Here is a 26830-nt window from a genome sequence, read left to right on the forward strand (position 1 = left end):
AGTTAGCAGTGGAAAAGTTGAGCCCCAAGGTCAAAGAGGTTGAGAACTCCTGCTGTGGAGGAGAGAAGGGGAGCTTGGCAGTGTGAGCACACTGGGGAAGAATTCTCACAAGAACTCAAATGGCTGACAATTAGAGTAGTTGTTCTTAAATGAGAATTTAAAAATAAAATACATTTGGCTTGAGCAAAATAAACTTCTCAGGCAGAGCTTGAGTACTACTTATGTCAATAATTTAATACTAAATCCTGGTATCATGTGCATATTGAATCTGTTGAGTTGTAAGACAAAGGCAATACCGATATTTGTCAAACATGGACACCAATAATCGGTAAATCTCTCATTTTAATCGAAGTTTTCACTTATTTTCCCAAAAATATCAAATATCTTTGAGTTGCGTTAACAGGATGTCAGCATGTAGTTTTAAAACGGTTTGCTCATTTAAAATGCACATTTAGGTGTGACAGAGAGAAAGTGTACACATGTGCTCTTTTATTGGAAAACCATTGGAACTTGACATCTGGCTGCTTTGACATTATTGCTTCACGCCGCTGCTGACAACTTGTGCAAAAACTCCTGCTGGTCTCGCGGAGGAGGAACCCAAAGATGGGAGTTTGGGAGAACCAAAAAGTGCTGAGCACACATTTCTTCATGCTCGGGAACTTCCTAATAAAGTGATGGCATCCGCATGACCCCACAACTTAAATCTTGCACGTTTACTACAAATAATACTTGGTCGTGTCAACCACAAGAAGTACCCGCCATACATGAATAACACTGGCTTTGTGTAGTTTTTCATATGACGCAATAAACAAAAAAACATAAAGAACTAGAAACTAATGTTGCACATCAGGAACTCTTGAAGGAAAAAACTGAAGTGAGAGCCTTACTTTGTGACACTTCTATTTATCAGCACCTTTGTTTTCAAACAGTGAGGCTACCCCCTGCTGGCCTCCAAGAAGAATGCAGCTTTAAGGCACTTTTTCTAACACTTTCCAAAGGAATTTCCTCGCTGCCGGTCCAGAGTTCTTTGACTGGAATGTCCTTTTTAAACGAGAAGTATGTTGTATCCAAAGAATACTGCTTCAGTTCAGCAGATGAAAAGAAAGAAAAAGAAGTGAGAGGAAAGAGCGGGACGTTTGTGGTGCTCCACAAGTCGTTTGCGCTGACATGGTCACTTTATTGCAGACCTGCAGGTGGGTTCATGGTCCATGTCCAGCTCAGAGTGAGACTCCACAGCTGTCTCCCACATGTCCTCCTCCTCCTCCTCCTCCTCGTCCTCATGGTGGTGGTCCTCGCTGGCCCGGTGGTTCTGCAGGAGGCGGAGGCGGGCCATGGCGCGGTCGATGGTGAGCGTGGTGACCAGGCTGAAGTCGTGCATGCTGACCAGGTGCAGCAGGAAGTTGCGACACAGCTTGCGCTCGATGATGTGCGCGCTGTGCAGCTCGGTGAAGAGCAGGCAGGCCTCGTTCATCTGGTGGTCGGCGATGAAGCTGCCGGCCAATCAGAACACTGTTGGTGAGCACGCTGGGATGGTACGGTGGCGAAGCGACAACAAGTACTGACCCGTGTTTCATGACGTGAAGGTTCCACAGCTTCATGATCTCCTGCTCGCCTTCGTTCACGTCCGTGAAATCCTCGATTTGCTGCAACAATCGGAGCGACTCATTAGGACGGGTGTGGATTATTAATTAGTATATTTGATAATAGTTCATCATGTTAGGCTGCATTTTTTTTTAACACGGGGCCATTTTGATATGTATACCAATACTATATATACATTTTTATTTTATTTTTTCTAATCTGTGAGGGTCCCCTCAAGTTGGGGTCCCAGGGACCTTGGAGGGTGGGTCGGGCATAAAAATGTTAAAAGTCATGTTATATGTTAAAATGTGTAAATTTATAATATCGTTAATTTGAATTAATTATTTCTTTTAAAAATCGACGTCGAGAGGAGCCAGATGAGGTGGTTCGTGCATCTGGTCAGGATGCCACCCGAACGCCTCCCTAGGTAGGTGTTTAGGGCATGTCCGACCGGTAAGAGGCCACGGGAAAGACCCAGGACACGTTGGGAAGATTACCGTATTTCCTTGAATTGCCGCCGGGGCGCTAATTAATTTAAAACCTCTTCTCACTCCTGCGCTTACCAAAGGCATGCGGTAAAAGTAAGCATGCGCTAATTATTTTAAAACCTCTTCTCACTCCGGCACTTACCAAAGGTATGCAGTAAAGATTTGAGTGTGATGTAAGCTTGGACATTAAATCCTACTGAATAGCTCTTAATCTTCCTTTTATGCAATTTTTAAGTACCGGTATTAAAATCAGCCTCCTCCATTTTGAAAATGATGACAGGGAAAGTGTCACTCGTGACGTCACAAGTTTGACCAGGTGGTAATACTAAGCATGCGCTAATTATTTTGGGAAGCGAGTTTGACCCGGCAGTAATTCAAGGCAGGCGCATACTATATGCCCTGCGACAATTCAAGGAAATACGGTATGTCTCCCGGCTGGCTTGGGAACGCCTCAGGATCCCCCAGGAGAGGGAAGTCTGGGCTTCCCTGCTTAGGCTATTGCCCCCACAACCCTATGTGGAAGAAGATGGATGAATAAAAAAAAAGGAGGAAATACACTAATAATAACACAATAAAAGTGTTAAAAATAAATCATACATATATTTTTTACTTTCAACACTTAGTGCAGGAGCCTAAATGCTGTTTAAGTCAATTTACATTTTATGGAAGGTGCTTCATGTTTGTTCTGCCAAAATGGGACTATTTACTTTATATGCATGCTTAGAATAATTATAAGGTACACTTTATTTGTAATTATTACATTTGTCTAAATAATTTGATGACGTAACTGTTTTAATTGCATATATGGTGGAAGGATCTGTTAGACAATATGGTTTTGGACACAAGGTATTATGGGTAATGGCAGTCAGGTATGGTGGGATCGAGCCACGCAGTTTTTTGAACTTACTCTTACTTTTTCTGACTCTTTATTACTGTAACAAACTCCCTTTATTTTGCCATTCATTTGTTCCCACGTCGTTATTGTTTTACGTTTTGAATGATTAAGTTGACAAGTAAACGATACAAAACGAAGAGGAGCGTCTGGACTTTTGTTTGTTGTTTCCGCAGCAAGCGGGGCAAGAGAAAAAAGAAGGGCATCAAGCTAAGGCTTCATTAGGAATCTACACTTAATCTCAGATCAACTTTAGATCTGTCTGTCAATTATAAAATGTATTATCATTAGTTATTTGTTTGTTCTTTGACCTCTTTTTCAAAGATACCTTTGTTTTTTATATGGCAAACCAAAAATTATTTCCCCCCAAAAATATTTCAAAGTGGAATATTTGTTATAAAGTAATTGGAGCCTTGAATTGGTCAATAATACATAATACTGATGTTTACAAATTATTTTCAGAAATTAGGCTTTTTAAAAAAATTTTTTTTTTTTTTTATATAATTGCACTAAAATTCTTGGGGATAAAAATGGGTTCCAATCATAAAAGTATTAAAAAGAAGTGATACTCTTTGTTTCAACACTTAAATCTGGAGATCAACTTCAGGTCTGTCCTTCAATTATAATTAAAAAAAAAAAAAGTTTTATGTCCTTTTTGTCATAAAAATTATTTGTGTCAAATAATAACAAAACTAGTTTTTAATATTATTTAAATCTGTGCCTAAATGTGTCAATAATTCATAACATCGTTGATTTGAATTCATTATTATAAAAAAAGGGGGGGAAAAGACCGGTACACTAATAAGTATTAAAAATAAATAAATCATACATATATATTTTAATGTTTTTTTATTTTTATTTAAAATTTTTTTTTTTAAATCCCACAAATTCTTGGGGAGAAAAATGGGTCCCACTTATAAAAGTGTTAAGAAAAGTGATAATATTTTTTATTTAAATTTCAACACTTGAATCTCGATCAACTTCAGGTCTGTCCGTCAATTATAAGTTTTTATTCCTTTTTTTTGTTTTAGTTTGGCAAATAAAACAGTTTTTTACATGGCGCAAACACAAAATTCTCCCCCAAAATATTTCAAGTGAAGTAATTGAATTTGTCAAAAATTCATAACATTGAGCTGAATGATTATTCCACTCTATTATGTTTTTTTTGTGTTAGTATTTTTAGAACGGCCCCTGTACGAACGCCAAGACGTTTCCGACACAGGTGACACTAACTCACCTTGACCGTCTTCTCCTTCAGCCAGTCGGGGTCTGGCTCGTCCTCGCTGTCCACTTCCATCTCCTGAGGCCGCAGCGGCACGCAGCTGTCGCTGTGAAAGTAGAGTCGGTTGTGTCCGCTGATGGACGTTCCCTGCCGCTCCCGCTCGCCATCCTCCCACTCCAAGAACTCTGACAGACTCGGCTCAGTCCGTTTGGGCCTGGGCGGACAACAGAGCGGGTTGGGGTTGCGCGGACGCTACAGGAAGTGGCGGCGTACCTGCAGACGAGGACATGTGACACCGCTGCCCTCTTGACGGGCCCGTTCCGGCTAAAGGCGAAGCCTGGCTGGTTGTGGACGTCCTGAGGGTTCCCAGAGTAGGAGCCATCATAACACTCGTTGATGGACACCTCCACCTTTGCTCCTTTAGGGTGAGGCTGACAAGCGAGCACAAGTAAGTCTCTGGTCACGTGATGTCGGTGAAGCGTGTTTTCACTGACCACGTAGTTGAAGATGAAGCGCGAGTGGGACAGCTTGAGGTGTTTGAGGAGACTGTAGAGCTTCCTGCAGTTCAGTGTACACCAAGGACAGTGAAGGTCGTCCCGGGCCTCCGTCTGCTGACGAGTGTTGTTTTTGTACTGGAACTACACACGTACAAACATACACACGCACACGTCATGAACCACCAAGGGTGTCCAAACTTTTTTCATTGAGGGCCGCACACAGAAAAAAGCACGCAGAACCATTTTGATTTTTATCATTTTCAAAACAAAGACAATATATAAATGTTTTTTCCGAATGCTTAAATTTTAAAATCAACTTAAGATCTTAAGTTGTATGCCCTTTTGTCAACTTTTAATGGGAAAAAAATGCAATATGTTCCCTCTCAAAAATGTGAAAATGGAATATTTGATGTAAAGTAATTGGAGCCTTAAATATGTCAATACATAACATTGATTTGGATTTCTTATAATTTTTTTGAGCAATGACCATTGAAAAAACAACACTACAATTCTTGGGGATCCAAAAGGGACCCACTCATAAAAGTGTTAAATATAAATCATACCATCCATCCATCCATTTTCTACCGCTTATTCCCTTTCGGGGTCGCGGGGGGCGCTGGCGCCTATCTCAGCTACAATCGGGCGGAAGGCAGGGTACACCCTGGACAAGTCGCCACCTCATCGCAGGGCCAACACAGATAGACAGACAACAAATCATACAATTTTTTTTATTTTTTTTTTACTTTAAACGCTTAAATCTCGAGATCAACTTCAGATCTTTCAGTTGATTATAAGTTATTACTTTTTTTGGTTCACGCCCTTTTTGTCATAGAAAACGTTTTTATATGGCAAACCCAAAAAACATGCAATATTTTCCCCTAAAAATATTTCAAAGTGGAATATTAATTTTAAAGTAATTGGAGCCTTAAATAGGTCAATAATCCATAACAATATTGATTTTAATTCATTATTATTCTTTGAGTAATGAAATGAATCCCACTAAAATTATTGAGGGATCCAAAAGGGCCCCAGTCATATATATATATATATATATTATTTTTTTTTTAAAACTTTCAACACTTACATCTCTATATCAACTTCAGATCTATCAGTCAATTATATATTTGTATTCCTTTTTTCATTTATATTTTTGTTTTAAGCCCTTTTTGTCATGTAAAACAGTTTTTTTCTTATATGGCAAACATATCAAATGTGTAATATTTACCACCCAAAACATTCCATTGCATGATGTGCAGTAATTGGAGCCTTAGATAGGTGAATAATTCATAACAAAATTGATTCATAACAACACTTAATTCATTGTTATTTTTTGAGTTTTTAAATAAAAAATGAAAAAATCCCCGTAAAATTATTGGGGATCCAAAAGGGCCCCACTCATAATGAATCTTTATTTTTTTGTTTTGTTTTACTTCCATCCATCCTTTTTCTACCGCTTGTCCCTTACAGGGTCGCATGGGGTGCTGAAGCCTCTCTCAGCTGCATTCGGGCGGAAGATGGGGTACACCCTGAATAAGTCGCCACCTCATCACAGGGCCAACACAGATAGTTTAACACTTAAATCTATTCGGAACTTCAGATCAATATGTTGATTATAAGTTTTTATTCCTTTTTTTATGTTTTATTTTTGTTTTATAACCTTTTTGTCATAGAAAATAGTTTTTATATGGCAAAGCCACAAAATAGGCAATATTTTCCCCCAAAAATATTTCAAAGTAGAATACTTGATGTGAAGTAATTGGTGTCTTAAATAGGTCAATAATTCATAACAACATTGATTTTGATTCATGATTATTTTTTTAGCAATGACAGTTAAAAAAGAACAAACACTACAAATATTGGGGATCCAAAAAGGCCCCACTCATAAAAGTGTTAAAAATAAGTAATCCATTTGTTTTTCTACTTTCAATGCTTAAATCTCTACATCAACTTTAAGATCTATCAATTATAAGTTTCTATTGTTGTTGTTTTGTTAATTTTAGGTCCTTTTGTCAAAGAAAACAGAAGTTTTTGATTTGACAAAGACACAGATTATGCAATATTTTTTGCAAAAAAATTTCAAAGTGCAATATTTGATGTGAAGTAATTTGAGCTTTGAACTGGTCAATCATTTTAACATTGATTTTGATTAATTGTTATTTTTGGAGCAATGACAGTTTTAAAGAAAAAAAAACAGCCTGCATGGCAGCCTTTTGTTATTTTTGTAATAGTATTTTCAGTATATGGGGCAGAATGTTAAAAGAACTACTTAAGCGGTTGAAATGTGAGCAATGAGTCCTACCTGGTAGAAGATCCTGAGTTTCTGCAGTGGTTCTGCTGCGATGTGATCTCTCCTGGTTTGAACTTTGTCACTGATGGATTCTTTGAGCGCTGCATGCAAACATCAGTCAGTTGAGGTCAGCCATCTTGTTTCGGTCGGTCACTAGCGTCGACTCGCTCACCAGGGGCGTGCGCGGCCCGCTGCATGGTCCTGGTCTCCTGGTTGGCGTCGGAGTTCCGGGTGGCCAGAGGCTTGGCGACGGGAGCGGTGGGGCGCTCGGAGGCATCGGTGGTCCAACGCAGGGTGAAGTGCAGCGTGGGGCCCTGAGAGAAGGTCTCTAACGCAGGCAGGTGCTGCAAGAACACCTGTCTTAGCGGGCAATATCATCATGTGCCAAATAACATTTGATGGTATATATTTGAGGACATTTTTCAAAAGGGGTTACAAAGGCTCCTATTTTAGCTGCTTACGCCTACAATGTTGTATTATTTTATCAAAAATATTATTAATCTACGTGTTAATATCGGGTTAATCTGTGCTATAACAATTATATCTACACTTTTGTTAAACTTTACATTTAATATACAATTTTTGATACTTTTACATTAGTTTTTGGTGATACTACAAATCTGCATAACGAGCCAGTGATAATACTGAAAATGTTGAAGATCATTCAGTTTTTAATGACAATCATAATTAGACAAAAACAAAGGCTGGTGGTGTAACAATATCAATTGTTTAAGTCATTTCTTACTATTGATTTTGATTTAAATCCTTTGTTTTTTAACCTTAAATTCCTTTCCAGTTTGTGGATAATGAATATATCAAACTAATCACTGTAGTATCGACCATACAGGTGAAACTCCAAAATATAGAACATGGTGCCAAAGGTCAGCTTGACATAAGTCTTGATAATCTTTGAGACAAACAAATGATTTCATGTCTTTTGACAAGGTTGTAAACTGTAAGTAGGTCAAATATAAATATTGAACATGTTTAGAATCAAGAGTAAGATTACTCATCCATTGTAAATAATTATAAGATAGATAGATAAGATAGAGAAATAGTTATAATAATAATTTAAATGAAAAAAGAAACAAAGAAGGTCTGAAATGTCTTGAGTTGCGTGTTATGTCATACATTAGCATTAGTATCACCTTGTAAATTTAATTGCTGGACTAAAACATTTGCATAATATTTTTTTTGTTTCACCTGTAAACTCATAAAATAAACCATATTGTTACTGACTATAATATTTGTATCAATCCACCCATTTTTCTTTATATTCACGAGCTATGTTAGATCCATTATGGACTGGACTTTCACAATATGATGTTAGACCCACTCGACGGCCATTGCATCCGGTGGGAAGGGGAGGAGGGGGTCAACCACAACGGCGGTCTTCTCCAAGGTTTCTCATAGTCATTCACATTGACATCCCACTGGGTTGTGAGTTTTTCCTTGCCCTTATGTGGGCTCTGAACCGAGGATGTCGTTGTGGCCTGTGCAGCCCTTTGAGACACTTGTGATTTAGGGCTATATAAATAAACATTGATTGATTGATATAAGGCCTTACATGCATTTATTGACTAAATGCTTTTTAATGAGCTGCAGAAACCCTGTTAACAGTTTGCATACCCTCAAACAGTGTGTAGTGTAGCATTTTTAGCTATTCCTCGTCCTCCAGTGATAATATTACTTGTAGAAAATTACTATTTGCCACTATGAAGGCAAGGGTTACTGACTTAGAAGTAGCGTTGGATTGTGCAGGACACCTTTGTTCGCTTGTCCCTGTCAAATTTGCGGGCACAGCCAGAATATTTCATTATCAGGATATAAACACAGTATTCAAATCTGTAGTCGGCCAAATTGATATCATTGATATTTCCCAACACTAGCACCAACTTCGGCAGCTCACAATCCCACCTTTCCATCCAGGATGGTCTCCCAGGTGACTCTCTTGTTGTTGACAGGACACTCGTCCATCTCTTGCATGGACACCTCATACTCGCCGTCCAACAGCTGCAGGCGTCTGCGGCAGAGAAAATGCCGTCTGACTTTCTCTTACTGAGGTCAAAAACACCTTTTTTTACTTCTGACTCACCTGTTTTTATCAAAGACCGTCATCTGAGCCACCAGCGTGCTTTCTCCATCCTCCCTCAGAGGGGAGCTCCGCCTCTTCCTGTGCGTCACTTCCTCGGTCAACTCTGGACAGGGACATGTCAAATATATGAGAATCAAGTAAGTTGGACTTTAAATGAGTGCAGGTTTCCAAAGTCTAACTTTTAACAGCCCTAGGCACATTCTGAAATTATTTTTTTTTAAAAGAGCCATAAAAAAGTGGAATAAAAGAGCAAACAGGTGTAATGTAAAAAAAAGTTGCAATGTTGACTCTAAGAGTTGCAATAGAGGTTCTTTTTTTTTTTCTCAAAGCTGTCATTTCAAAAAAAATATTGACCTGTACATGGCTCCAATTCCTTCACATCAAATATTTTACTTAGAACAGTTTTTGGGGAAAATATTGCAAATTATGTGTTTTTGCCATTAAAAAAAAAATTATATGACAAAAAAGCATAAAACAAAATAATAAAAATGTATAATCAACGGACAGACTGTTCAAAGTAAAAATAATAAAAAATAGATTTTATTTTTAATACTTTTACAAGTGGGGCCCTGTTGAAACCTTGATAATTTTAGTCGGATTTTTTTTAAACTGTCATTGCTCAAAAAATAACTCAATGTTATGATTTATTTACTTATTTAAGACTACTTACTTCACATCAAATATTCCACTTTGAACATTTTTTTTGTGGGAAATGTTGCATATTTGCCATAAAAACAAGAGTTACTATAACAAAAAGGTCAAAAAATATTTAAAAAATACAACTTTATATCAACAGATCTGAAGTTCATCTAGAGCGGTGATTCTCAAACTGAGGTATGTGTGCTACAAGTGGTACGCGGGCTCAATCTAGTGGTATGCGAAATAATCACTTGATTAAAATACAGTGTTTTATTTTCCTATATAATATATAAATATTAAATATACTTGTTAAAAAAAAACCCTGCCTTGTTTTTAATGAATAATACCAACTACTCTACTGTATTTTAATGTTGGTCATTATGATGGTACTTGGAGAGCCAAGTTTTTCCTGAGGTGGTACTTGATGAAAAAGTTTGACAACCACTGATCTAGAGATGTAAGCGTTAAAAAAATATATATTATGATGGAGAGCCCTTCTTGAGGGGAACCCTAAAAGTTAAAAAAAATTATATGAAATATGAAAATGGTCCTTGCAACATTTATTTTGTCAGTGTTTGGCCCTCAGTGGAAAAGGTTTAAACAGCCGTGGTGTGCTGCGTGTTATCTCACCTGTGTGGTGGGACTCTGCTTTAATGGGCGAGCAGGAGTACGCAGGCCGGGACACTCTGAAGAGCAGCGAGTAGGACTTGTAGATGTGAGAGTTGCTGGCTTCAAACTCGCTGCTCGGGACCAGCAGAGTGGGCAAGCTTCCGGGTTTGGCTGGGCTAGAACTGGTGTCTGGGTTAAGAGGGACCTGCTTCTTGCCGGCCGGAACCTGCTTGACTGGACAGCTGACGTCCTGGACAGGAAGTAAGTTGGGCACGCTCATGATCTGGTGCAAGCGAAAATGATGATGATGCTAACCTTCCTCTTCTTGTGGCAGACTTTGACCAGCAGAACCTCAAGAGAGACGGAGCTCTGCTCGTTCTCGCAGTCCTGAGACGGTTTCCCTGACAACCACACAAAGCAGGACTGAAACGGACGAGTCAATAAGCTTCATCAGGCACAGAGCGGGCGACACACAAACTTACCAGCTTTATGGAAGAAGCCGCTGAAGGTGAGCTGCAGGTTTGATGCCAAACTGGTGAAACGACGTCATATTTCTAATTAGAACATTCTACCAGCAGGGCGGGGCTTCTTTCTTACCTGTTCAGCTCCTGTTCGCCTCGCATCTTTTGCACTTGGAAGAGCAGATTGTCCACCTTCGAGCTTTTCCTGCACACCCACAGCAGGCATTAGTGAGCATTGGTCAACTTTTGTAATGTTCACAAGCTAAAACGCCATTTTGTTCCCAGTTACATTTTTCAAAAGCTGCTGAACTGCTTTTGAACCAGAGGAATCTCGATCTGATATTGATCCAATATATATATTTTTTTAAACTTTGTGATATGTGCTTGCTTTTAAAAAGTGAGCTGTCATGTGCGATACAAGCAGTCCTACAGAGTGTTTACTTGTGTGTGACATCGTGTGCGATACAAGCCGTCCAGCAGCGTGTTTATTTGTGCCCAACTGGACAGCCAGTTAACTTCTAAATGTCCTCCAATATGCACACAATTTCTTCTATTTTAATCCAGTTATTTACAAAAGGTAAACATGCTAGGCTATAGGCTTCTAGGAGCTAGCAGCTAAACAACGGCTAAGTACACAATAGCACACAAGCTAGACATACATAGTAATCAGTCTAATATAAACAAGTATACAATAATTAAAGCTGCGTATTACATACACATAGAGTCTACAAGGCAGAAGTGTATTAGAAAGTATCCAGTAACAAACGTATTCACATCATTTAACTTACTGCGTCATGAGCTTCAAGGCCTACTGAAACCCACTACTACCGACCACGCAGTCTGATAGTTTATACATCAATGATGAAATATTAACATTGCAACACATGCCAATACGGCCGGTTCAGTTTATTAAATTGCAATTTTTTATTTCGCGCGGAAGCATCATGCTAAAACGTCGCGGTATGATGACGCGTGCGTGTGGCATCACTCATTGTAGAGGACGTTTAGTTCCAGCATCATTCCCAGCTATAAGTAGTCTGTTTTCATCGCATAATTCCACAGTATTTTGGACATCTGTGTTGCTGAATCTTTTGCAATTTGTTCAATGAATAATGTAGACGTCAAAGAAGAAAGCTGTAGGTGGGAAGCGGTGTATTGCGGCCGCCTTTAGCAACACAAACACAGCTGGTGTTTCATTGTTTACATTCCCGAAAGATGACAGTCAAGCTTTACTATGGAACAGAGATGTCAAGCGAACACGGTTGGATTGGACCACACACACAAAGCACAGTATATTATGCAGTGATCATTTCGAAAGATTGTGTTTCGAAGAGGGTCCTTTGCGAAGGGCAGAGTTGGGCATCGCCACCACCCGTCGACTGGTGCTGAAGAAAGGTGCGGGGCCGACCTTCAGGTTATATAGGTACGACCATATAATCACACAAAAACACTAGTAACACAATAAGCAGATAAGGGATTTTCCAGAATTATCCTAGTAAATGTGTCTAATAACATCTGAATCGCTCCCACTGCCCTCGTCTTTTTTTTCCCTTCCAGTCCTTCCTCATCCACAAATCTTTCATCCTCGCTCAAATTAATGGGGAGATCGTCGCTTTTGTCGGTCTGAATCGCTCTCGCTGCTGGTGGCCATGATTGTAAACAATGTTCAGATGTGAGGAACTCCACAACCCGTGACATCACGCGCATATCGTCTGCTACTTCTGGTACAGGCAAGGCTTTTTTATTACCGACCAAAAGTTGCAAACTTTATCGTCGATGTTCGCTACTAAATCCTTTCAGCAAAAGTATGGCTATATCGTGAAATGATCAAGTATGACACGTAGAATGGACCTGCTATCCCCGTTTAAATAAGAAAATCTCATTTCAGTAGGCCTTTAACTTGCACTTACAGATGTATCGACAAACTGTATTTAGTGACAGTGGTTTTCTGAAGTGTTCCTGAGCCCATGTGGTGATATCTTTTAGAGATTGATGTCGGTTTTTTATACAGTGCAGTCTGAGGGATTGAAAGTCATGGTCATTCAATGTTGGTTTCCGGCCAACAGCTGACAACTGTCATTCTGTCTATATTTGTGTTTTCTAGAGATGCAACAGTAAAGGTAACCCACACTACATTTCGTATCTCATTATAAAGCCATAGTTTTTCTTTTTCAGTACGTTTTATAGGGGTAAAGAGAACAACTTTTTTGCCTCTCAAACATCTCAAACAAGTGCAGTTTGAATTTGAGGTACTGTAAAATAATGTGCACCAACACATAAAACAAGTTCAATGATTATGTCAGGAACAAAATGTTTTTTGTTCATCCACAAACAAAAAAAAACACAAAGTCTCTGTCTGCAGAGGTTTACTTTTTTTTTTTTTAAAATACCGGTACTATTGTGTTTTAACTCCAACAACAGGGACACATTTTTTTTTTTAGTACATGTTATATCAGAGGAGAGAAATCTTTGCAGACACCTAAACAAAAAGTCTGATTAAAAAATATTAAGATATAAAAATGCCTGTTAGAGCCAAATACACTTTCTGTCTGTCAAATTGATGACGTCACTAAAGGGGTTGGCTCCAAGGCCAAGTGCCCGTCTATTTAGGGAGGAGTCGGGATCTTGCTCAGGGGTTGCTGAGTAGAGGCGCAACAGTTTTTGAATGTGCCAGGCTGGTATTTGTTTACTCCCTTTTATTTTCTGTTTTTGTACAAAGTGTGTTGTATAAATGTGACCTTATGAAATTAAATATTTTTGTTAAACATGGACACAATTTTGAACATCAATTATTAGCCGGCTGCACAAGTCTGAACTAGCTTCATTTATATTCGGCAACCAGTAGCAGTAAAAGTATAGGACTTTACCGCTACATTTAAGTCAAAAACTGCCTCACCTAAAGGCGAGTTGTTTATTGGGAAGCAACAAGCTGCGAGGCTTGTTTAAGAAGAGGATCGCACTTGCCACTGTCAGTGTTTGATTGGCAGCCGGCGGCGGAGGAAACGGATTGGCGAAGCGGCGGGCACATTCCTGCAATCAAGCTCAGCATCGACAGCCCCGAGTCCCACTGGAGAGCAACAGGGTCGCTCATCGGGGACAGCAGCAGCAGGAGCAGGAGCACCTGCAGATCATCTCATCGGACCAAGCCGCGCAAGTGCTTGGTCCGATACCACAGCGTTGAGTGTGGTATGTTTTAGCGGCGCGCCCACTTTAAAAAAAAAAAATGGCCATTGTTGTGTGTTGGCCAATATTTGTGTGCACACAAATGTTGAAAATTCCAATTTACTGGTGACTATTTGACTTCACTTGCGCACAGGCTGACAAACTTTGACTTTTCCAAATGGAGGAGGAGGGAGCACATGCATGCGCTGATGAACATAAACAGCCACAAGGGGACACTGTGGCTGAACAGGAGAATGTTGGACAATGGGTTGAAGGTAAAAATGACACTCAAAGCTCTAAGTCACAAAATTGAAAGTTTGCAGGGGGAAAGAAAATCAAAGTTGCAAAGACTCTCAATACTAAAAGAGGGGGTCATTGCTGTGATAAATGACGAAACACGTTCACATGAGCTAAAGGAGGAATTTAGCAGGTTTATAGATTTATATCATGAAATTAGAAAAGTGCACATAACTTTGTTGTCTCTGTTGCCAGAATATGAGAGTACTAAACATGAGACATGGTACAAAGCAAAAATGTTGAATTTTGATGGTTTTATTGAAAAGGTTGACAGGTTGATGTGTTTTCAAAATGATGATGAGGTTGAAAATAAGAGTTCCGCTGTTGATGGTTTTGAAAATGAAAGTGTACAACCCCACAACAGCATTTCAAATGTTCCATCTATTGTCTTATCAAAGGTCATTCAATCCACAGTCTCAAACAAAAGCAAAATGTCTTCCACTTCTTCTGCTCGCATAATAGCAGAGGCAGATATGGCAGCACTTGTCGCCCATGCTATTGCTTTAAAAGAGATCCATGCATTGGAGGCGCAGGCAGCAGCTCTAAAGAGGAAACAAGAAGAGCAGGCAGCAGCTCTAAAGAGGAAACAAGAAGAGCAGGCAGCAGCTCTAAAGAGGGAACAGGAGGAACAAGCAGAGGCCATAAGGAGAAAAAAGGAGCAAATGGAGTTGGATGCTGAAATAGCAGCCCACAATGCTAAATTGTCTGTCCTCCAAGAAGCCAGTGTTTCTGGCAGAAGCCAAAAGTCTGATGGAATGGAGTCCTATTACAGGCAAGGGACAAAACCGAAAAAAGTGCCTACCCGGCCTGTACAACAACTTCAGCCATCTGTTAAAGCTGCTCCTTCAGAGCTTCACACAGCCAAGAATGCCCCAAACAAGGTCCATTCACACCCTCAACCAAACAACCAACCACTTCGCTCGTCAACTTTGGATCCTGTGGAAAACCAATCAAGGCAAAATTGACCTCAAGCATCTCAATCATTTCAAGGCAACACAATACCAGGTGAACTCCACACTGTATTACAGAGGCAAAATGAAATGATGACACTACTGGTTCAAGCACAAACCTCCCAATTACTTCCACACAGACAAATTCCGTTTTTTGAAGGTGACCCATTGCAATTTCAGGCTTTCATAAAAGCTTTTGAGTATTGTATAGAGGCAAAAACCAATGATCGTGGTGACTGCTTGTATTATCTGGAGCAGTTTACCAAAGGACAGCCCAGAGAGTTGGTGCGCAGTTGCCTCTATATGCCTACAGAGAGAGGCTATGCTACAGCAAAACGCCTACTAAGGGAACACTTCGGAAATCCTTCAAAAATAACAGCAGCCTACCTGGACAAAATTATGGTATGGCCAAACATAAGGTCTGAAGATGTAAAAAAATCTCCAAGCTTTTGCACTGTACTTGCGAGAATGCTCCAATGCCATGGATGAGCTGCAGTATTTGGACGAGCTCAACATGCCAGCTAGCATGAAGATGCTCATACAAAAGCTTCCATACAAATTAAGGGACCAGTGGAGAGGAAAAGCAGCCGACATTGTTGACCAACAAAAGCGACGTGCTTGTTTCACAGACATTGTGAAATTCATTGAACAGCAGGGCAGAATTGCTTCAGATCCTGTCTATGGTGACATTCAGGACATCCCTCAAAATAAAACAATAACCAAACCCAAGCCTATACATCAAAGCAAATCACAGCACAGAAGGAACAGTTTCGCAACTCATGTGACAGTTGCCACTAGACCTAAACCGGCTCCACATCTCAATAAATGTGTGAACACCTCCTGTCTTTACTGTAAAAGTGAACATGCATTGGAGCACTGTCCGATACTGGAAAATAAGGCACACAGGGAAAAGCTTGACTTTTTAAAAGGAAAAAGGCCTGTGTTTTGGTTGCCTGTGCACAGGGCACCTGAGCAAGAGTTGCGACAGCCGCATCACTTGCTCTTACTGCAACAAAACGCATTCTAAAGTGCTACATATTGGCAGGAGGCATCTGGAAAGTGGAGAAAATAGCCAACTTCCAAAAGGTACAAGCAGATATTTGCACTACATCATCTACTTGTGGCCATACAGGGGCTGGCAAATATGGAATTTTACCTATCCTGCCCGTTCAAGTAAAATACTCAAACGGCAGCAAGATAGTCCAGCCATATGCTTTCCTAGATCCAGGAAGCACAGGGACCTTCTGTTCTGAACAATTGGTGAACAGGCTGAACACAGAAGGCCGAAAAACAAAAATCCACTTGCGCACCATGGGGCACAGTAAGGTGGTCCCGAGCAGCATTGTAAATGGTCTGTAAATCTCTGAGCTTACTTGTAGTAAGTTTTCTGAGCTTCCTGATGTCTTCACGCAGTGGGAGAGTGGCCGTGCGCAACCTGAGGGTCCCTGGTTCAAATCCCACCTAGCACCAACCTCCTCACGTCCGTTGTGTCCTGAGCAAGACACTTCACCCTTGCTGCTGATGGGTGCTGGTTGGCGCCTTGCATGGCAGCTCCCTCCATCAGTGTGTGAATGTGTGTGTGAATGGGTAAATGTGGAAGTAGTGTCAAAGCGCTTTGAGTACCTTGAAGGTAGAAAAGCGCTATACAAGTACAACCCATTTATCATTTATTCACTCAAAGGCAAATGCCCGTGTACACAAACAATCTGATTAGTGAGGCAGAACTTGATAAGTGGCCTTACCTCCAAGGCATCAAAATTCCTCGCATAACTGCCAACGTGGACCTGTTAATTGGTACCAACGCCTCCAAGTTAATAGAACCACGGGAGGTGATTAACAGCCACGGAGATGGACCTTATGCTGTCAGAACCCTATTGGGGTGGGTAATTAATGGGCCATTACAAGGCAATGACACGCATAATGGGAGCCCCACAGTTAGTTAACCGCACAATTGTTAACAGTTTGGAGGAACTGCTTTTGAACCAGTACATGCATGATTTCAATGAGCAGGGTTCCAAAGATCAAGACGATATGTCAAAAAAGGGAAAGAAGCCCAAGATAGAGAAGCCCAGCAGGAAGACATCAAAAAGAAAACGGGGCGCAGATGACAGTGACGATGAAAGAAAAGTCAGTCGAATGCGAACAATACGCCAGGCAGTCTCCAAGGCCTTGTCGAAACAGCGGGAAATCCTTCTGGGTGACGGAGGCCGTGAGGATGAAGAGCAGGATGGCCCAAAGGAAGCTTACCTGGATCCTGATGAGTCTGGCAGTGATGAAGACTTCATGGTGGAAGATGACGAGGACAGCGACTATGGCAAGTCCGAAAAGAGAAGAGTTCCCCGAAAGAAGAGGAAGAAAACGACCCCGAGAGTCCTTTGGGAGAAGAAGAAGAGGAGGAAACTGAAAAGAAGAAAAGCTCTCCTACCCCCAAGGTGACGAAGAAAGCTGATGGCAAGGAGTAGGAAAAGAAGACAGCTACAGTCTACATGTACTGTTGGTAATAGATCACCAGTAGTGGATGTGCATAAGGAAATGCAGGCTATGAATGGAGGCAGAGTCAATATTTTTGGAACAGGTGGTTTCATGAATATTTACCGTTGCTACAAGAGCGACAAAAGTGGACAAATGGAAAAAGTTTGTCTGCAAACAAAAATGATTATCATCTGAAGACCAGTTACCAAGATATGCCTTCTATGTGAAGGCATGGAGTAAAATAACTGCATTATTGCAAAAAGGGAACATAAAACCCTAAGAGTGTTTGTTTTAGTATTATGGCTCTATTTTTGTTTTATTTATTTCAAATTGAATTGCTCTGTTCATCACGCCAGTAGCAATTAGGGGCTGGTGTGTTAGAGCCAAATACACTTTCTGTCTGTCAAATTGATGACGTCACTAAAGGGGTTGGCTCCAAGGCCAAGAGCCTGTCTATTTAGGGAGGAGTCGGGATCTTGCTCAGGGGTTGCTGAGTATAGGCGCAACAGTTTTTGAATGTGCCAGGCTGGTATTTGTTTACTCCCTTGTATTTTCTGTTTTTGTACAAAATGTGTTATATAAATGTGACCTTATGAAATTAAATATTTTTGTTAAACATGGACACAATTTTGGACATCAATTATTAGCCGGCTGCACACGTCTGAACTAGCTTCACTTATATTCGGCAACCAGTAGCACTAAAAGTATAGGACTTTACCGCTACAATGCCTATTCTGATTAAATTAGTGGGTGTGTTGTTACTCCCAATCGGGACCAATACAATCACATAGACGTTTTGTGAGTGCTTGCAAGTCTGCATTCAGAGCAGGATTACTGGTGAGTTGCAGCAGAGAGTGAAACTAACGTCGCTGCTCTTTTTAAATGTTGTGTTTCAACTTCTATGCTAGTGCTAGACATATTTATTTTGTTCATCTGAGCTGCACTTACAACTGTGTAAGGGGACGAGGCACAACGTGATAGAACATTAATTACGCCATGAGGACACAGACTTTCACAACAGTGGACCGAGATGGTAGCACACACGGACACACTTTCCCAAACAAACGTATCGAAACACACACATTCACAGACACACGAGATCACGGTCAATAAAAGTGGATTTTTTCCATGCAGAATTATACCAAGCATTGTTGCTTCCCTACTGTTTACTACAGCGGTAACTTCTAACAGACATTTCCGCCATGATTGATCGAGAAAATATGCTAACAGCCGATCACCATGATCAAACTCAAATTAATCCAATCATATAATCGCCAAGCCCTGACTCTACTTCAGTTAGGGCTGATGGTTAATAATAAATATTTTACTGTTTTTCATACCTACTATTGTTCTTGGACTAATTTTACTTGCTCAAACCTTTTCTAAGATTCCACTCTACAAAATAATAAAAGTATGCATGATTCCTTCTGATATCAGATCAAAATTGGTATTAGCCAAGGCTCCAATATCTGTATCAGATCAGAAGAAAAAAAGTTATAAAGTTCTATCATGTAACAATATGAAAATTCCATATCACGGTTAGTCACCAAAATTATCACGTTACTAACACAATATTGTTGAATATGCTGAAAAACAACTCAAACAAACTTATAACCAAATCCAATAAATAAAAAGCCACACAATATACTTTCTTGGCAGAAGAAAAAACAAAAAGAAGCCCGTAAATAAATGTATATATTTGTAAACGCTCTGAAGTGGGAAAGGGGTAGGATTAAATAAGCTTTGCTTCTTCTTACTCCTTTTCGGACATGATGTATGGAGAAATGATAAGAGATTGTGTGATGTACTCTACTGTAAGTGTGTCCATGTTCGAAATCAACCAAAAAACGAAAGAAAGAAAGAAAGAAGAAATATGTTGTATGATAACAATAATAGTTTTGATTGAGTGTTTAATCTTCTTCCGTTTTGTTATTCTATTCTGTCATATGTCTTTTATGTTGCACGATTGCGGCAGGTAAAATTCCTAGTTTGTGAACCCGTTCTCAAACAATGGCAATAAAAACTTTTCTGATTCTGATGTATAAAAGTTGACGGGGTTTTTTAATGATAAAGAAAAAAAACATGGGTTGGGTGCGTCACTTAAGTTCACTTCCTGTTGTCAAGTAGCTTCGAGTTTGAGTGTGAATCGATATCTTGGTCCGAGAGAGTACAGCTTGTGGGGTGTGTACACAATTAAATATCTTAGCTGCTCAGACAGTAATGTACTAATAGAAGTTTAGATCGGGCAACGATTTTTTTAATGGAGAAAAATGTTGATGCCTCTTTGTTTTCATGTTAGCATTTAGGCTAGCTGGCACTAGCTTGCCTCTCCAGTAAATAAGAAGTGTTACCGGTCTGTGACTTTATCAGTGTTATAGATCACAGTTTTACCATCAAATTTACCATTTAATAAAAACGGTAATACTAACCATTGGGAGTTTCACAGCGGTTTATCGTTGTACTAGTATTTATCGTTACATCCCTATAGGACACCACCTATGTTGAACTACAACTGTGTTTGATTTTCTTTGCTGAAGGCAGAGACAAAAAGAAAAAAAAAAAGACATCACCCTCCCTGGCAATTTTCTTCCGCCCATTTTTCTTGTCTGACACTTTTAAGTCAGACCAGTTGGGTTGTCGTGGCCTCTAAAGCCCAGTAAAGAAGGCCCGTGGAGGCGCTAAGTAAAAACACCTGTTAGGACCCAGTGAGGCTTCAGGGGCACAAAAAGTGGACAACTCACATGCCACAAAGAGTCAGACAAGTCCTCATTTACAGCGTGAAGCACTTTGATTTCACACTGGACATAAAACACAATGAGGCAGGTTGGTGGAAGTTCTTTGTGTGATACTTTGTGTTTTATTCACATCTAAAGCATACGCAGCAGGAAGTGAAACTGAGCTGTTTCACTCTGACGTGCTGCCATGTGAGAAAGACTTGGTGAAGTATAGCCGGCAGCAAATGGGCTTATTTCAGGAGTTGAACCCTCAACCTGTGCTCTTTATTGCACATAAAGTGCCTAACAAGATTGACTCTTCTATATTTTATCACAAAGCAGAGATGTCCTCTTAAGCATTTCTGGCGTCAGATCTACCGGTAATTGGATTTTAAGTTTTGATCAGATACTTTGGCAGTATATATTATGTATATATATATATATATATATATATATATATATATATATATATATATATATATATATATGTATATATATATTTTTTTTTAATACATTTTTTAAAATTATGAATTGTTTAATTTCTCTGATTTGGACATTTTTTAACAAAATACAGTGTCTTGTGTACAATAAGTAAAACAAACAAAAATTACTAATGGCTCCCATTTAAAAGGGCTGTCTGCAACATTTACATAGAGGGAGCCAAATTTCCAATGCATTTTACACAGTATATCCCGCCCTCTTACGGCTTCTCGCACGTAATGACACAATTACCTAAGTACGTAACACATGCATTAGTTTGAAGTGTTGTTAGCTAATAATAACAATTTAGATAGCTAGCATTTGCTATCATTGAATGTATATTATATCATAACAACAATGTGACTTCAAATTGTTTGTTGCTTCTCTTGGATTCCGTTTATATGTGTGCAGGCGCTGTAAACACCAATCATTTTATTCGGGCTGGTAAAACTTTTTATTTCTTAAATTTTGTAACTGTGAAAAAGAAAGACAATTGCCAAACAAATGTGTTCTGTTAAACCGGTCCTTCTCAAATAGTGGGGCGATGGAATGCCAGGTGGTGATTTTTCCTTTGAAAAATGTAACTGTGGGGAAGTTGCAGACAGCACCTTTAAATCAGTTGGGTTTTGGCCTTACGTCCTCCCTGTATCCAGAGACATACTCCCTGATTTTGTAAACCCCCGAAATTATTCTGTAATAACATGAAAAAAAACTCCAAGTGATCACTTTAGTATGGTTTATATCAAGGGTCCCCAAACTTTTTGACCAGGGGGCCGCATTGGGTTAAAAAAATTTGGCCGGGGGCTAGGCTGTTATTTATATTATATATATATATATATATATATATATATGAATGATATCACGTCATCCATTTAAAAATGCATTTTTTAGACAATGTGATTTGCCTGAGCGACTAGGAGACTCTGAGAGTAACAAGCAACAAGCGGTAGAAAATGGATTAGAAAGGAAAGATTTATATATATAAAAAAAAAAATTACTTTGGACTTCCCGCGGGCCAGATCTTGAACGCTGGCGGGCCGGATCTGGCCCACGGGCCGTAGTTTGAGGACCCCTTGTTTATATACTGACAATATTCTGGTATCGCTATTATCGACAGCTGTATTGACAACTCCTACTTTATATTGACATTTTAGCAGTTAGCTTCTTGTTTTGTCCTGCTTGGTGTGTTTAGCATGCCTGGCCATTTATTTTGCTCTAGTCCTCCACTGATGTTGCTACTTGGAAAAAACGTTTATTTTCCACCACAGTGGTGAGCAATAATAACTTAGAAGCGGCTTCCCACTGTGGACAGTTCATTGTAGCTTGCTTTCAAATTGGAGCCGGTGTGCTAACAAAACACACCCTCCTGGAATTCAAGAAACTCCCGCATGTTACAAGTATTATGGTAATGCAATAATTCTGTCTCCATGACCTTTTTGAAGGAATCTTTCACACGAGTACAATCTTTAGCATGTAAATTGGTACACAGCTGTGGTAAAGATCGCACTCAAGCCGACCAGTAAACAAAAATAAAATATTGGCTTGTGATCCTATCCCATGATCCGAAAAATCTTTACAAACAATCAGCAGTGTTGGCGCTAGGAATCTTTAAAACTGGGTCACAGGGACCCCATCAAGTCACAAAAATGGGGTTCCCACAGTAAATATTTGGTTTCACACTTTTTTGTAACTGTTTTCAAAACAAATGATAAATGTATGCATTATCCTGTTATATCTCACATTCAATATTGTGTTTTGGAAAAAGGTTGTCATAAACATTGAATTCATTCATTAAAAAAATAACAAAAGAAAACAATTGTTTATGCATATCTACATTTATTCAGTTATAAACATACATTCACTTTCTTCTTTCCTTCATGGATCTAAACTTTACCGCTGCCGTGATTTTTTTCTATATTTTTATTTAATAGGTTGTAGGTGTATAAAAGTGTAAACAGTATTGTGCGTCGGTCATAAATGAACAGAACTGTAGGGACCTAAATTGGAGAGTGTTTCTTGGTGCCTGGTGAGGCTAGATCTTTGAAAGTCAGTGCACCCGGTCGTAAAGGTGTTGATTTTCCTAGCCCGTTTACATGGCGTGCAAAACATCTTTATAAGTGAGACATTTGTTGAAAAGTGTCTCCTGAAGCCAATTCATTGCTCGCCATGACGAAAACAATAACACACGGGAGTCCAATACCGCAAATGCAGTATTTGTGATAAAACTTTCAGCGAACCTAAATTTAAGAAATCATAACGGAAAGAGCATTACTTTGAAGTCAATTAATAATTAATCATTTGACCCGGCAAATACAAACAAAACAAAACACTGGCGGAAAGCAACAATCAGTGAAAAAAAAATTAAAATAAAAAATCAACGTCCTGGGAACGCGTGGACTTCTGGAATTTTATGTTCTTTCCGATTTCAATGCATAATAAGACATGAAAAGTGTGTTAACGCCAACACTGAATTAATATGCGCCTGCTAAGTAACTGAGCTGATTGAGTCAAACAAGAGTGCACGCGTCTGTGAAACTCATTTGACTGTCAAATCAAAGTATCAACATTAGTACCTCTTGCTGTTCTTCCTTGAGTTTCTGTGGGACATGTAGGTGAGGGTTCTGTGCAGGAATATGGGCTGCAAAGTGAAATGCAAATGTTACAATTCAATGTCAAAAAGGTGGGGGAAAAAAAGTTGTGAAGAAATGAAAACTCACAGCTATCAAGTTTCTGGTTCGAAGGAACCGGTAGATTTGGGTGGGCTCTGCAAAAATCAACATGCAAGTTCCATAATCAGCATTTGTTCATTTGTGAAGCCCATCCATCCATCTTCTTCCGCTTATCCGAGGTCAGGTCGCGGGGACAGCAGCCTAAGCAGGGAAGCCCAGATTTCCCTCTCCCCAACAACATCGTTCAGCTCCTCCCGTGGGATCCAGAGGTGTTCCCAGGCAAGCCGGGGACTAGGGCTGGGCGATATATCGTGGTTTGTCTCTGTGCGATATAGAAAATGACTATATCGTAATATTCGGGTATACGTTCTCACGCAGTTGCTTTTAGCTGCGGGCATTACACTTCAGGCTCTTCTCACTCTTTCCTGTCTCTCCTCACAGACAAGCAGGGGCACATTCTTACATAAGTCACATACGTATACGCCCTCGCCCAACAGAGAGGTAGCAGACTGGGCTACAATAGCTGCTAACGTAGCCGTACGAGTGGGAATACGAGAGAAAGAAGGTGCGGATCTGGTAACAAATGAAGACTTAATTCCCAATAAAAACAGCAGGGGATCCATCGTCTGGCGGTAGTTCGGCTTCAAGTGGGAATATGTCGAACAGACAACCGTAATTTGTCAAGTGTGGGGCAAAAGCGTTGCTATAAAAAGTAGCATTACTGCCAATATGTAGCATCATTTGAAAAGTCACTCGCTAGAGAATGAAGAGAATTTCTTAACGTTCGTCGTAACCTACCACATAGTGAAGGACGAATACTATTTGATTTCCTATTATGCAGCTCATTTTCATTTGACACTTAAAATGTCTCTGACAATATTGAACTTTATGGTTTGGAAATGACTTGAATGTTTGTGCCATTGCTTAATAACTTTAATAAATACACTTTTGGTCAATTGACTCAGTTGTGATTTCCCTCTCTGCATGAAAGTTTAAAAGTAGCCAATATGAATGCAGTATGAAGAAGAATGTTTCAATATATACACATATAATCATCATACTGCTGTGATTATATGCATCAAGTGTTCATTCAAGGCCAAGGCAAAATATCGTAATATATATCGTGATATGGCATAAAAATTTCGCGGTCAAACTCATATTTTAATTTGTGAGAAGTTTGGAGGTCTCTAAGGACATGTTAGTACAATTAAATTAATCAAAAAACAGTAGGGCTTCACGGTGGAAGAGGGGTTAGTGCGTCTGCCTCACAATACGAAGGTCCTGAATAGTCTGGAGTTAAATCTTTCTGTGTGGAGTTTGCATGTTCTCCCCGTGAATGCGTGGGTTCCCTCCGGGTACTCCGGCTTCCTCCCACCTCCAAAGACATGCACCTGGGGATAGGTTGATTGGCAATGTTGTAAGCATTTCACCAATATCGCGCACTTTGCAGATTATTCGTAATTTCCATCGTGCGCAAGCAATTTGCATATCGCAAGACAAGATTTAAGACGAGATTTTGTGGATGGTTTAGTCAGTAACCCTACATTATTATATTTTATAAATAGTAAACCAAGTTGTGGTAGTAGTTTAGTCAGTTGTTTAGTCGTGGATGTCCACTGTATAGTGGTTAGGGTTGGACTGATTTGAGGGCAATACTCAGTTATATTGTCCCGACTACAAATGAATAGATTTACATAAGTATTTAATAAATTATTTTGACACCAAAAACATGTATTTGCGCCCATTGATTTTAAAAATGTGCACCACACATTATTCAAATATATAGCTGGAAGCAATTTGCAAAAAGATTGCGCATTATACAAATTTGCAAAATGCGGTTGCCCATTTTGCAAATTGCTAACGTTGGTATTGTGCCTAAAACAGCAACACTAAAATTGGCGCTAGAGTGTGAATGTGGGTGTTGTCAGTGTGTTGGCCCTGCGATGAGGCGGCGACTTGTCCAGAGTGTAACCCGCCTTCCACCCGATTGTAACTGAGATAGGCACCAGCGCCCCCTGCGACCCCAAAGAGAATAAGCGGTAGAAATGGATGGATGGACAGTAGAAACACACAAGCCAACCCAGCTTCATGGGAATGATGTACTTTTTTGTACATCGCAAGACATCATACACAGTAAAAGCAATCATATACATGTACTTCACTTGTGCATTGTTAAATTGAAGTGGAAAAAGTAGATTTACGAGAGGAAACTCACTCTCGAAGGCCTGCAGGAACAACTCGTGGTCGGCTTGGAAGAGCTGCATGTTGGCCTTCTTTCCCTCGGAGGACGAGTACAGTCCGTCCGCTCTCCCGGCGGCACCAGAAGCCACCGGCTGGCTCCCAACCGAGGAGACGTGCCTCTGTGGCGCCATCCGCCCAAACAACAAGATAATCCGGCGAAGGGCGACAGAAAGCCCGCTCGGCTTTCTTTGTCAAAAAAAAAAGAAGCAACAGCGCCTCATAAAAACGGCGGCAGATTGGAAACAAACATCTTCTTACGATACAACACAGGAGATTTAAACTTTGTATATTTTTGCAAGTGCTTCTAATTGGTGGCTTCCCGCGGCAATGGACGGGTGCAAAAGCCGACGACGAGGCTCGAAATGCGGGAGAAAAGAGCGATGTCTCCCTCGAGCTGACGCGGTTCGACAGCTAAATGTTTGGCTAACTTCCTTAGCCGGCTAGCTAACTAGCTAGCTGGGTTCAACTCTTACCGCCTCGCTTTAAGACGACAAAAGAGCAGAAATGACACCGACATTCGAAACACAACAATAACATTTAAAATGAATAGTTTTGATGCCATAAAAATAATGGCAGATTCGCCAAATTTAGTCGGCGGCAATAAAATCAACTAATCAGACAACTATCATTCAGTGAAGTATTAAAAACAATTAATCATCCGGTGAGAGTTTTCAAAATAAATTAATAAGATGCTTTACTAAGCTGTACATTGTCGCTTTGACCAACCTAAATGTTTGATATTTAATTATAAAGGTAATATATATGAAAACATGCAAACATGTGTGTAACATTATTAATATTTGCGCTTATGTTTTGCACCTCGGAGTTTTATTTTGGTGACACTACCTTTTCTGTGGAATAAATTCTAAAACTTCACTAATAGGAATTAGAAGCGTTCGTGTGTTTGAAAGAGCCCGCCTTCCGAGTGCGCTAGCCAATCACTGCGCTCGTTTGTGAAACACAGATGTGTGATTCGTGGGCACCTTGGCCTTTTCCGTCATGTCAAAATCAAAGCGGGCTGGCAAAACTCGAAGATGTTTGAGATGTATGGCTCTTTGAAGGGAGCCGTTTCTT

The 26830-nt window shown here is 39.9% G+C and overlaps 2 protein-coding genes across 2 annotated transcripts; one reads left to right on the forward strand and one right to left on the reverse strand.

Annotated features, from left to right (window-relative positions):
- Positions 1 to 467: 467 nt before the first annotated feature.
- On the reverse strand, positions 468 to 26401 carry LOC133556065 (polycomb protein suz12-B-like). Its single transcript, XM_061905663.1, has 16 exons — positions 25731 to 26401; positions 23564 to 23610; positions 23420 to 23484; positions 10908 to 10976; positions 10793 to 10842; positions 10626 to 10711; positions 10332 to 10560; positions 9063 to 9165; positions 8885 to 8990; positions 7140 to 7311; positions 6980 to 7068; positions 4678 to 4821; positions 4457 to 4614; positions 4199 to 4397; positions 1564 to 1643; positions 468 to 1490 (listed from the first exon to the last, which is right to left on the reverse strand). The coding sequence occupies exons 1-16, from the start codon at positions 25885 to 25887 to the stop codon at positions 1172 to 1174; spliced, it is 2073 nt and encodes a 690-aa protein (XP_061761647.1). The 5' UTR covers positions 25888 to 26401; the 3' UTR covers positions 468 to 1171.
- Positions 13320 to 15195, forward strand: LOC133556064 (uncharacterized). The gene is made up of 2 exons (XM_061905662.1): positions 13320 to 13957; positions 14088 to 15195. Exon 2 carries the CDS (start codon positions 14131 to 14133, stop codon positions 15193 to 15195), a length of 1065 nt encoding a protein of 354 aa, XP_061761646.1. The 5' UTR covers positions 13320 to 13957; positions 14088 to 14130.
- Positions 26402 to 26830: the final 429 nt, after the last annotated feature.

Source organism: Nerophis ophidion, linkage group LG07 (assembly GCF_033978795.1).
Source record: "Nerophis ophidion isolate RoL-2023_Sa linkage group LG07, RoL_Noph_v1.0, whole genome shotgun sequence".
Classification (NCBI taxonomy): Eukaryota; Metazoa; Chordata; class Actinopteri; order Syngnathiformes; family Syngnathidae; genus Nerophis; species Nerophis ophidion.

Excerpts from the sequence above, each read along its gene's own strand:
- LOC133556064 (XM_061905662.1), top strand. The coding sequence starts at position 14,131 with ATGCATGCGCTGATGAACATAAACAGCCACAAGGGGACACTGTGGCTG.
- LOC133556065 (XM_061905663.1), bottom strand. The coding sequence starts at position 25,887 with ATGGCGCCACAGAGGCACGTCTCCTCGGTTGGGAGCCAGCCGGTGGCT. Across the intron at positions 10,843-10,907 it reads GGCGAACAGGAGCTGAACAG|TTTGGCATCAAACCTGCAGC; the intron begins GTAAGAAAGAAG and ends TCGTTTCACCAG. Across the intron at positions 8,991-9,062 it reads ACGGTCTTTGATAAAAACAG|ACGCCTGCAGCTGTTGGACG; the intron begins GTGAGTCAGAAG and ends TCTCTGCCGCAG.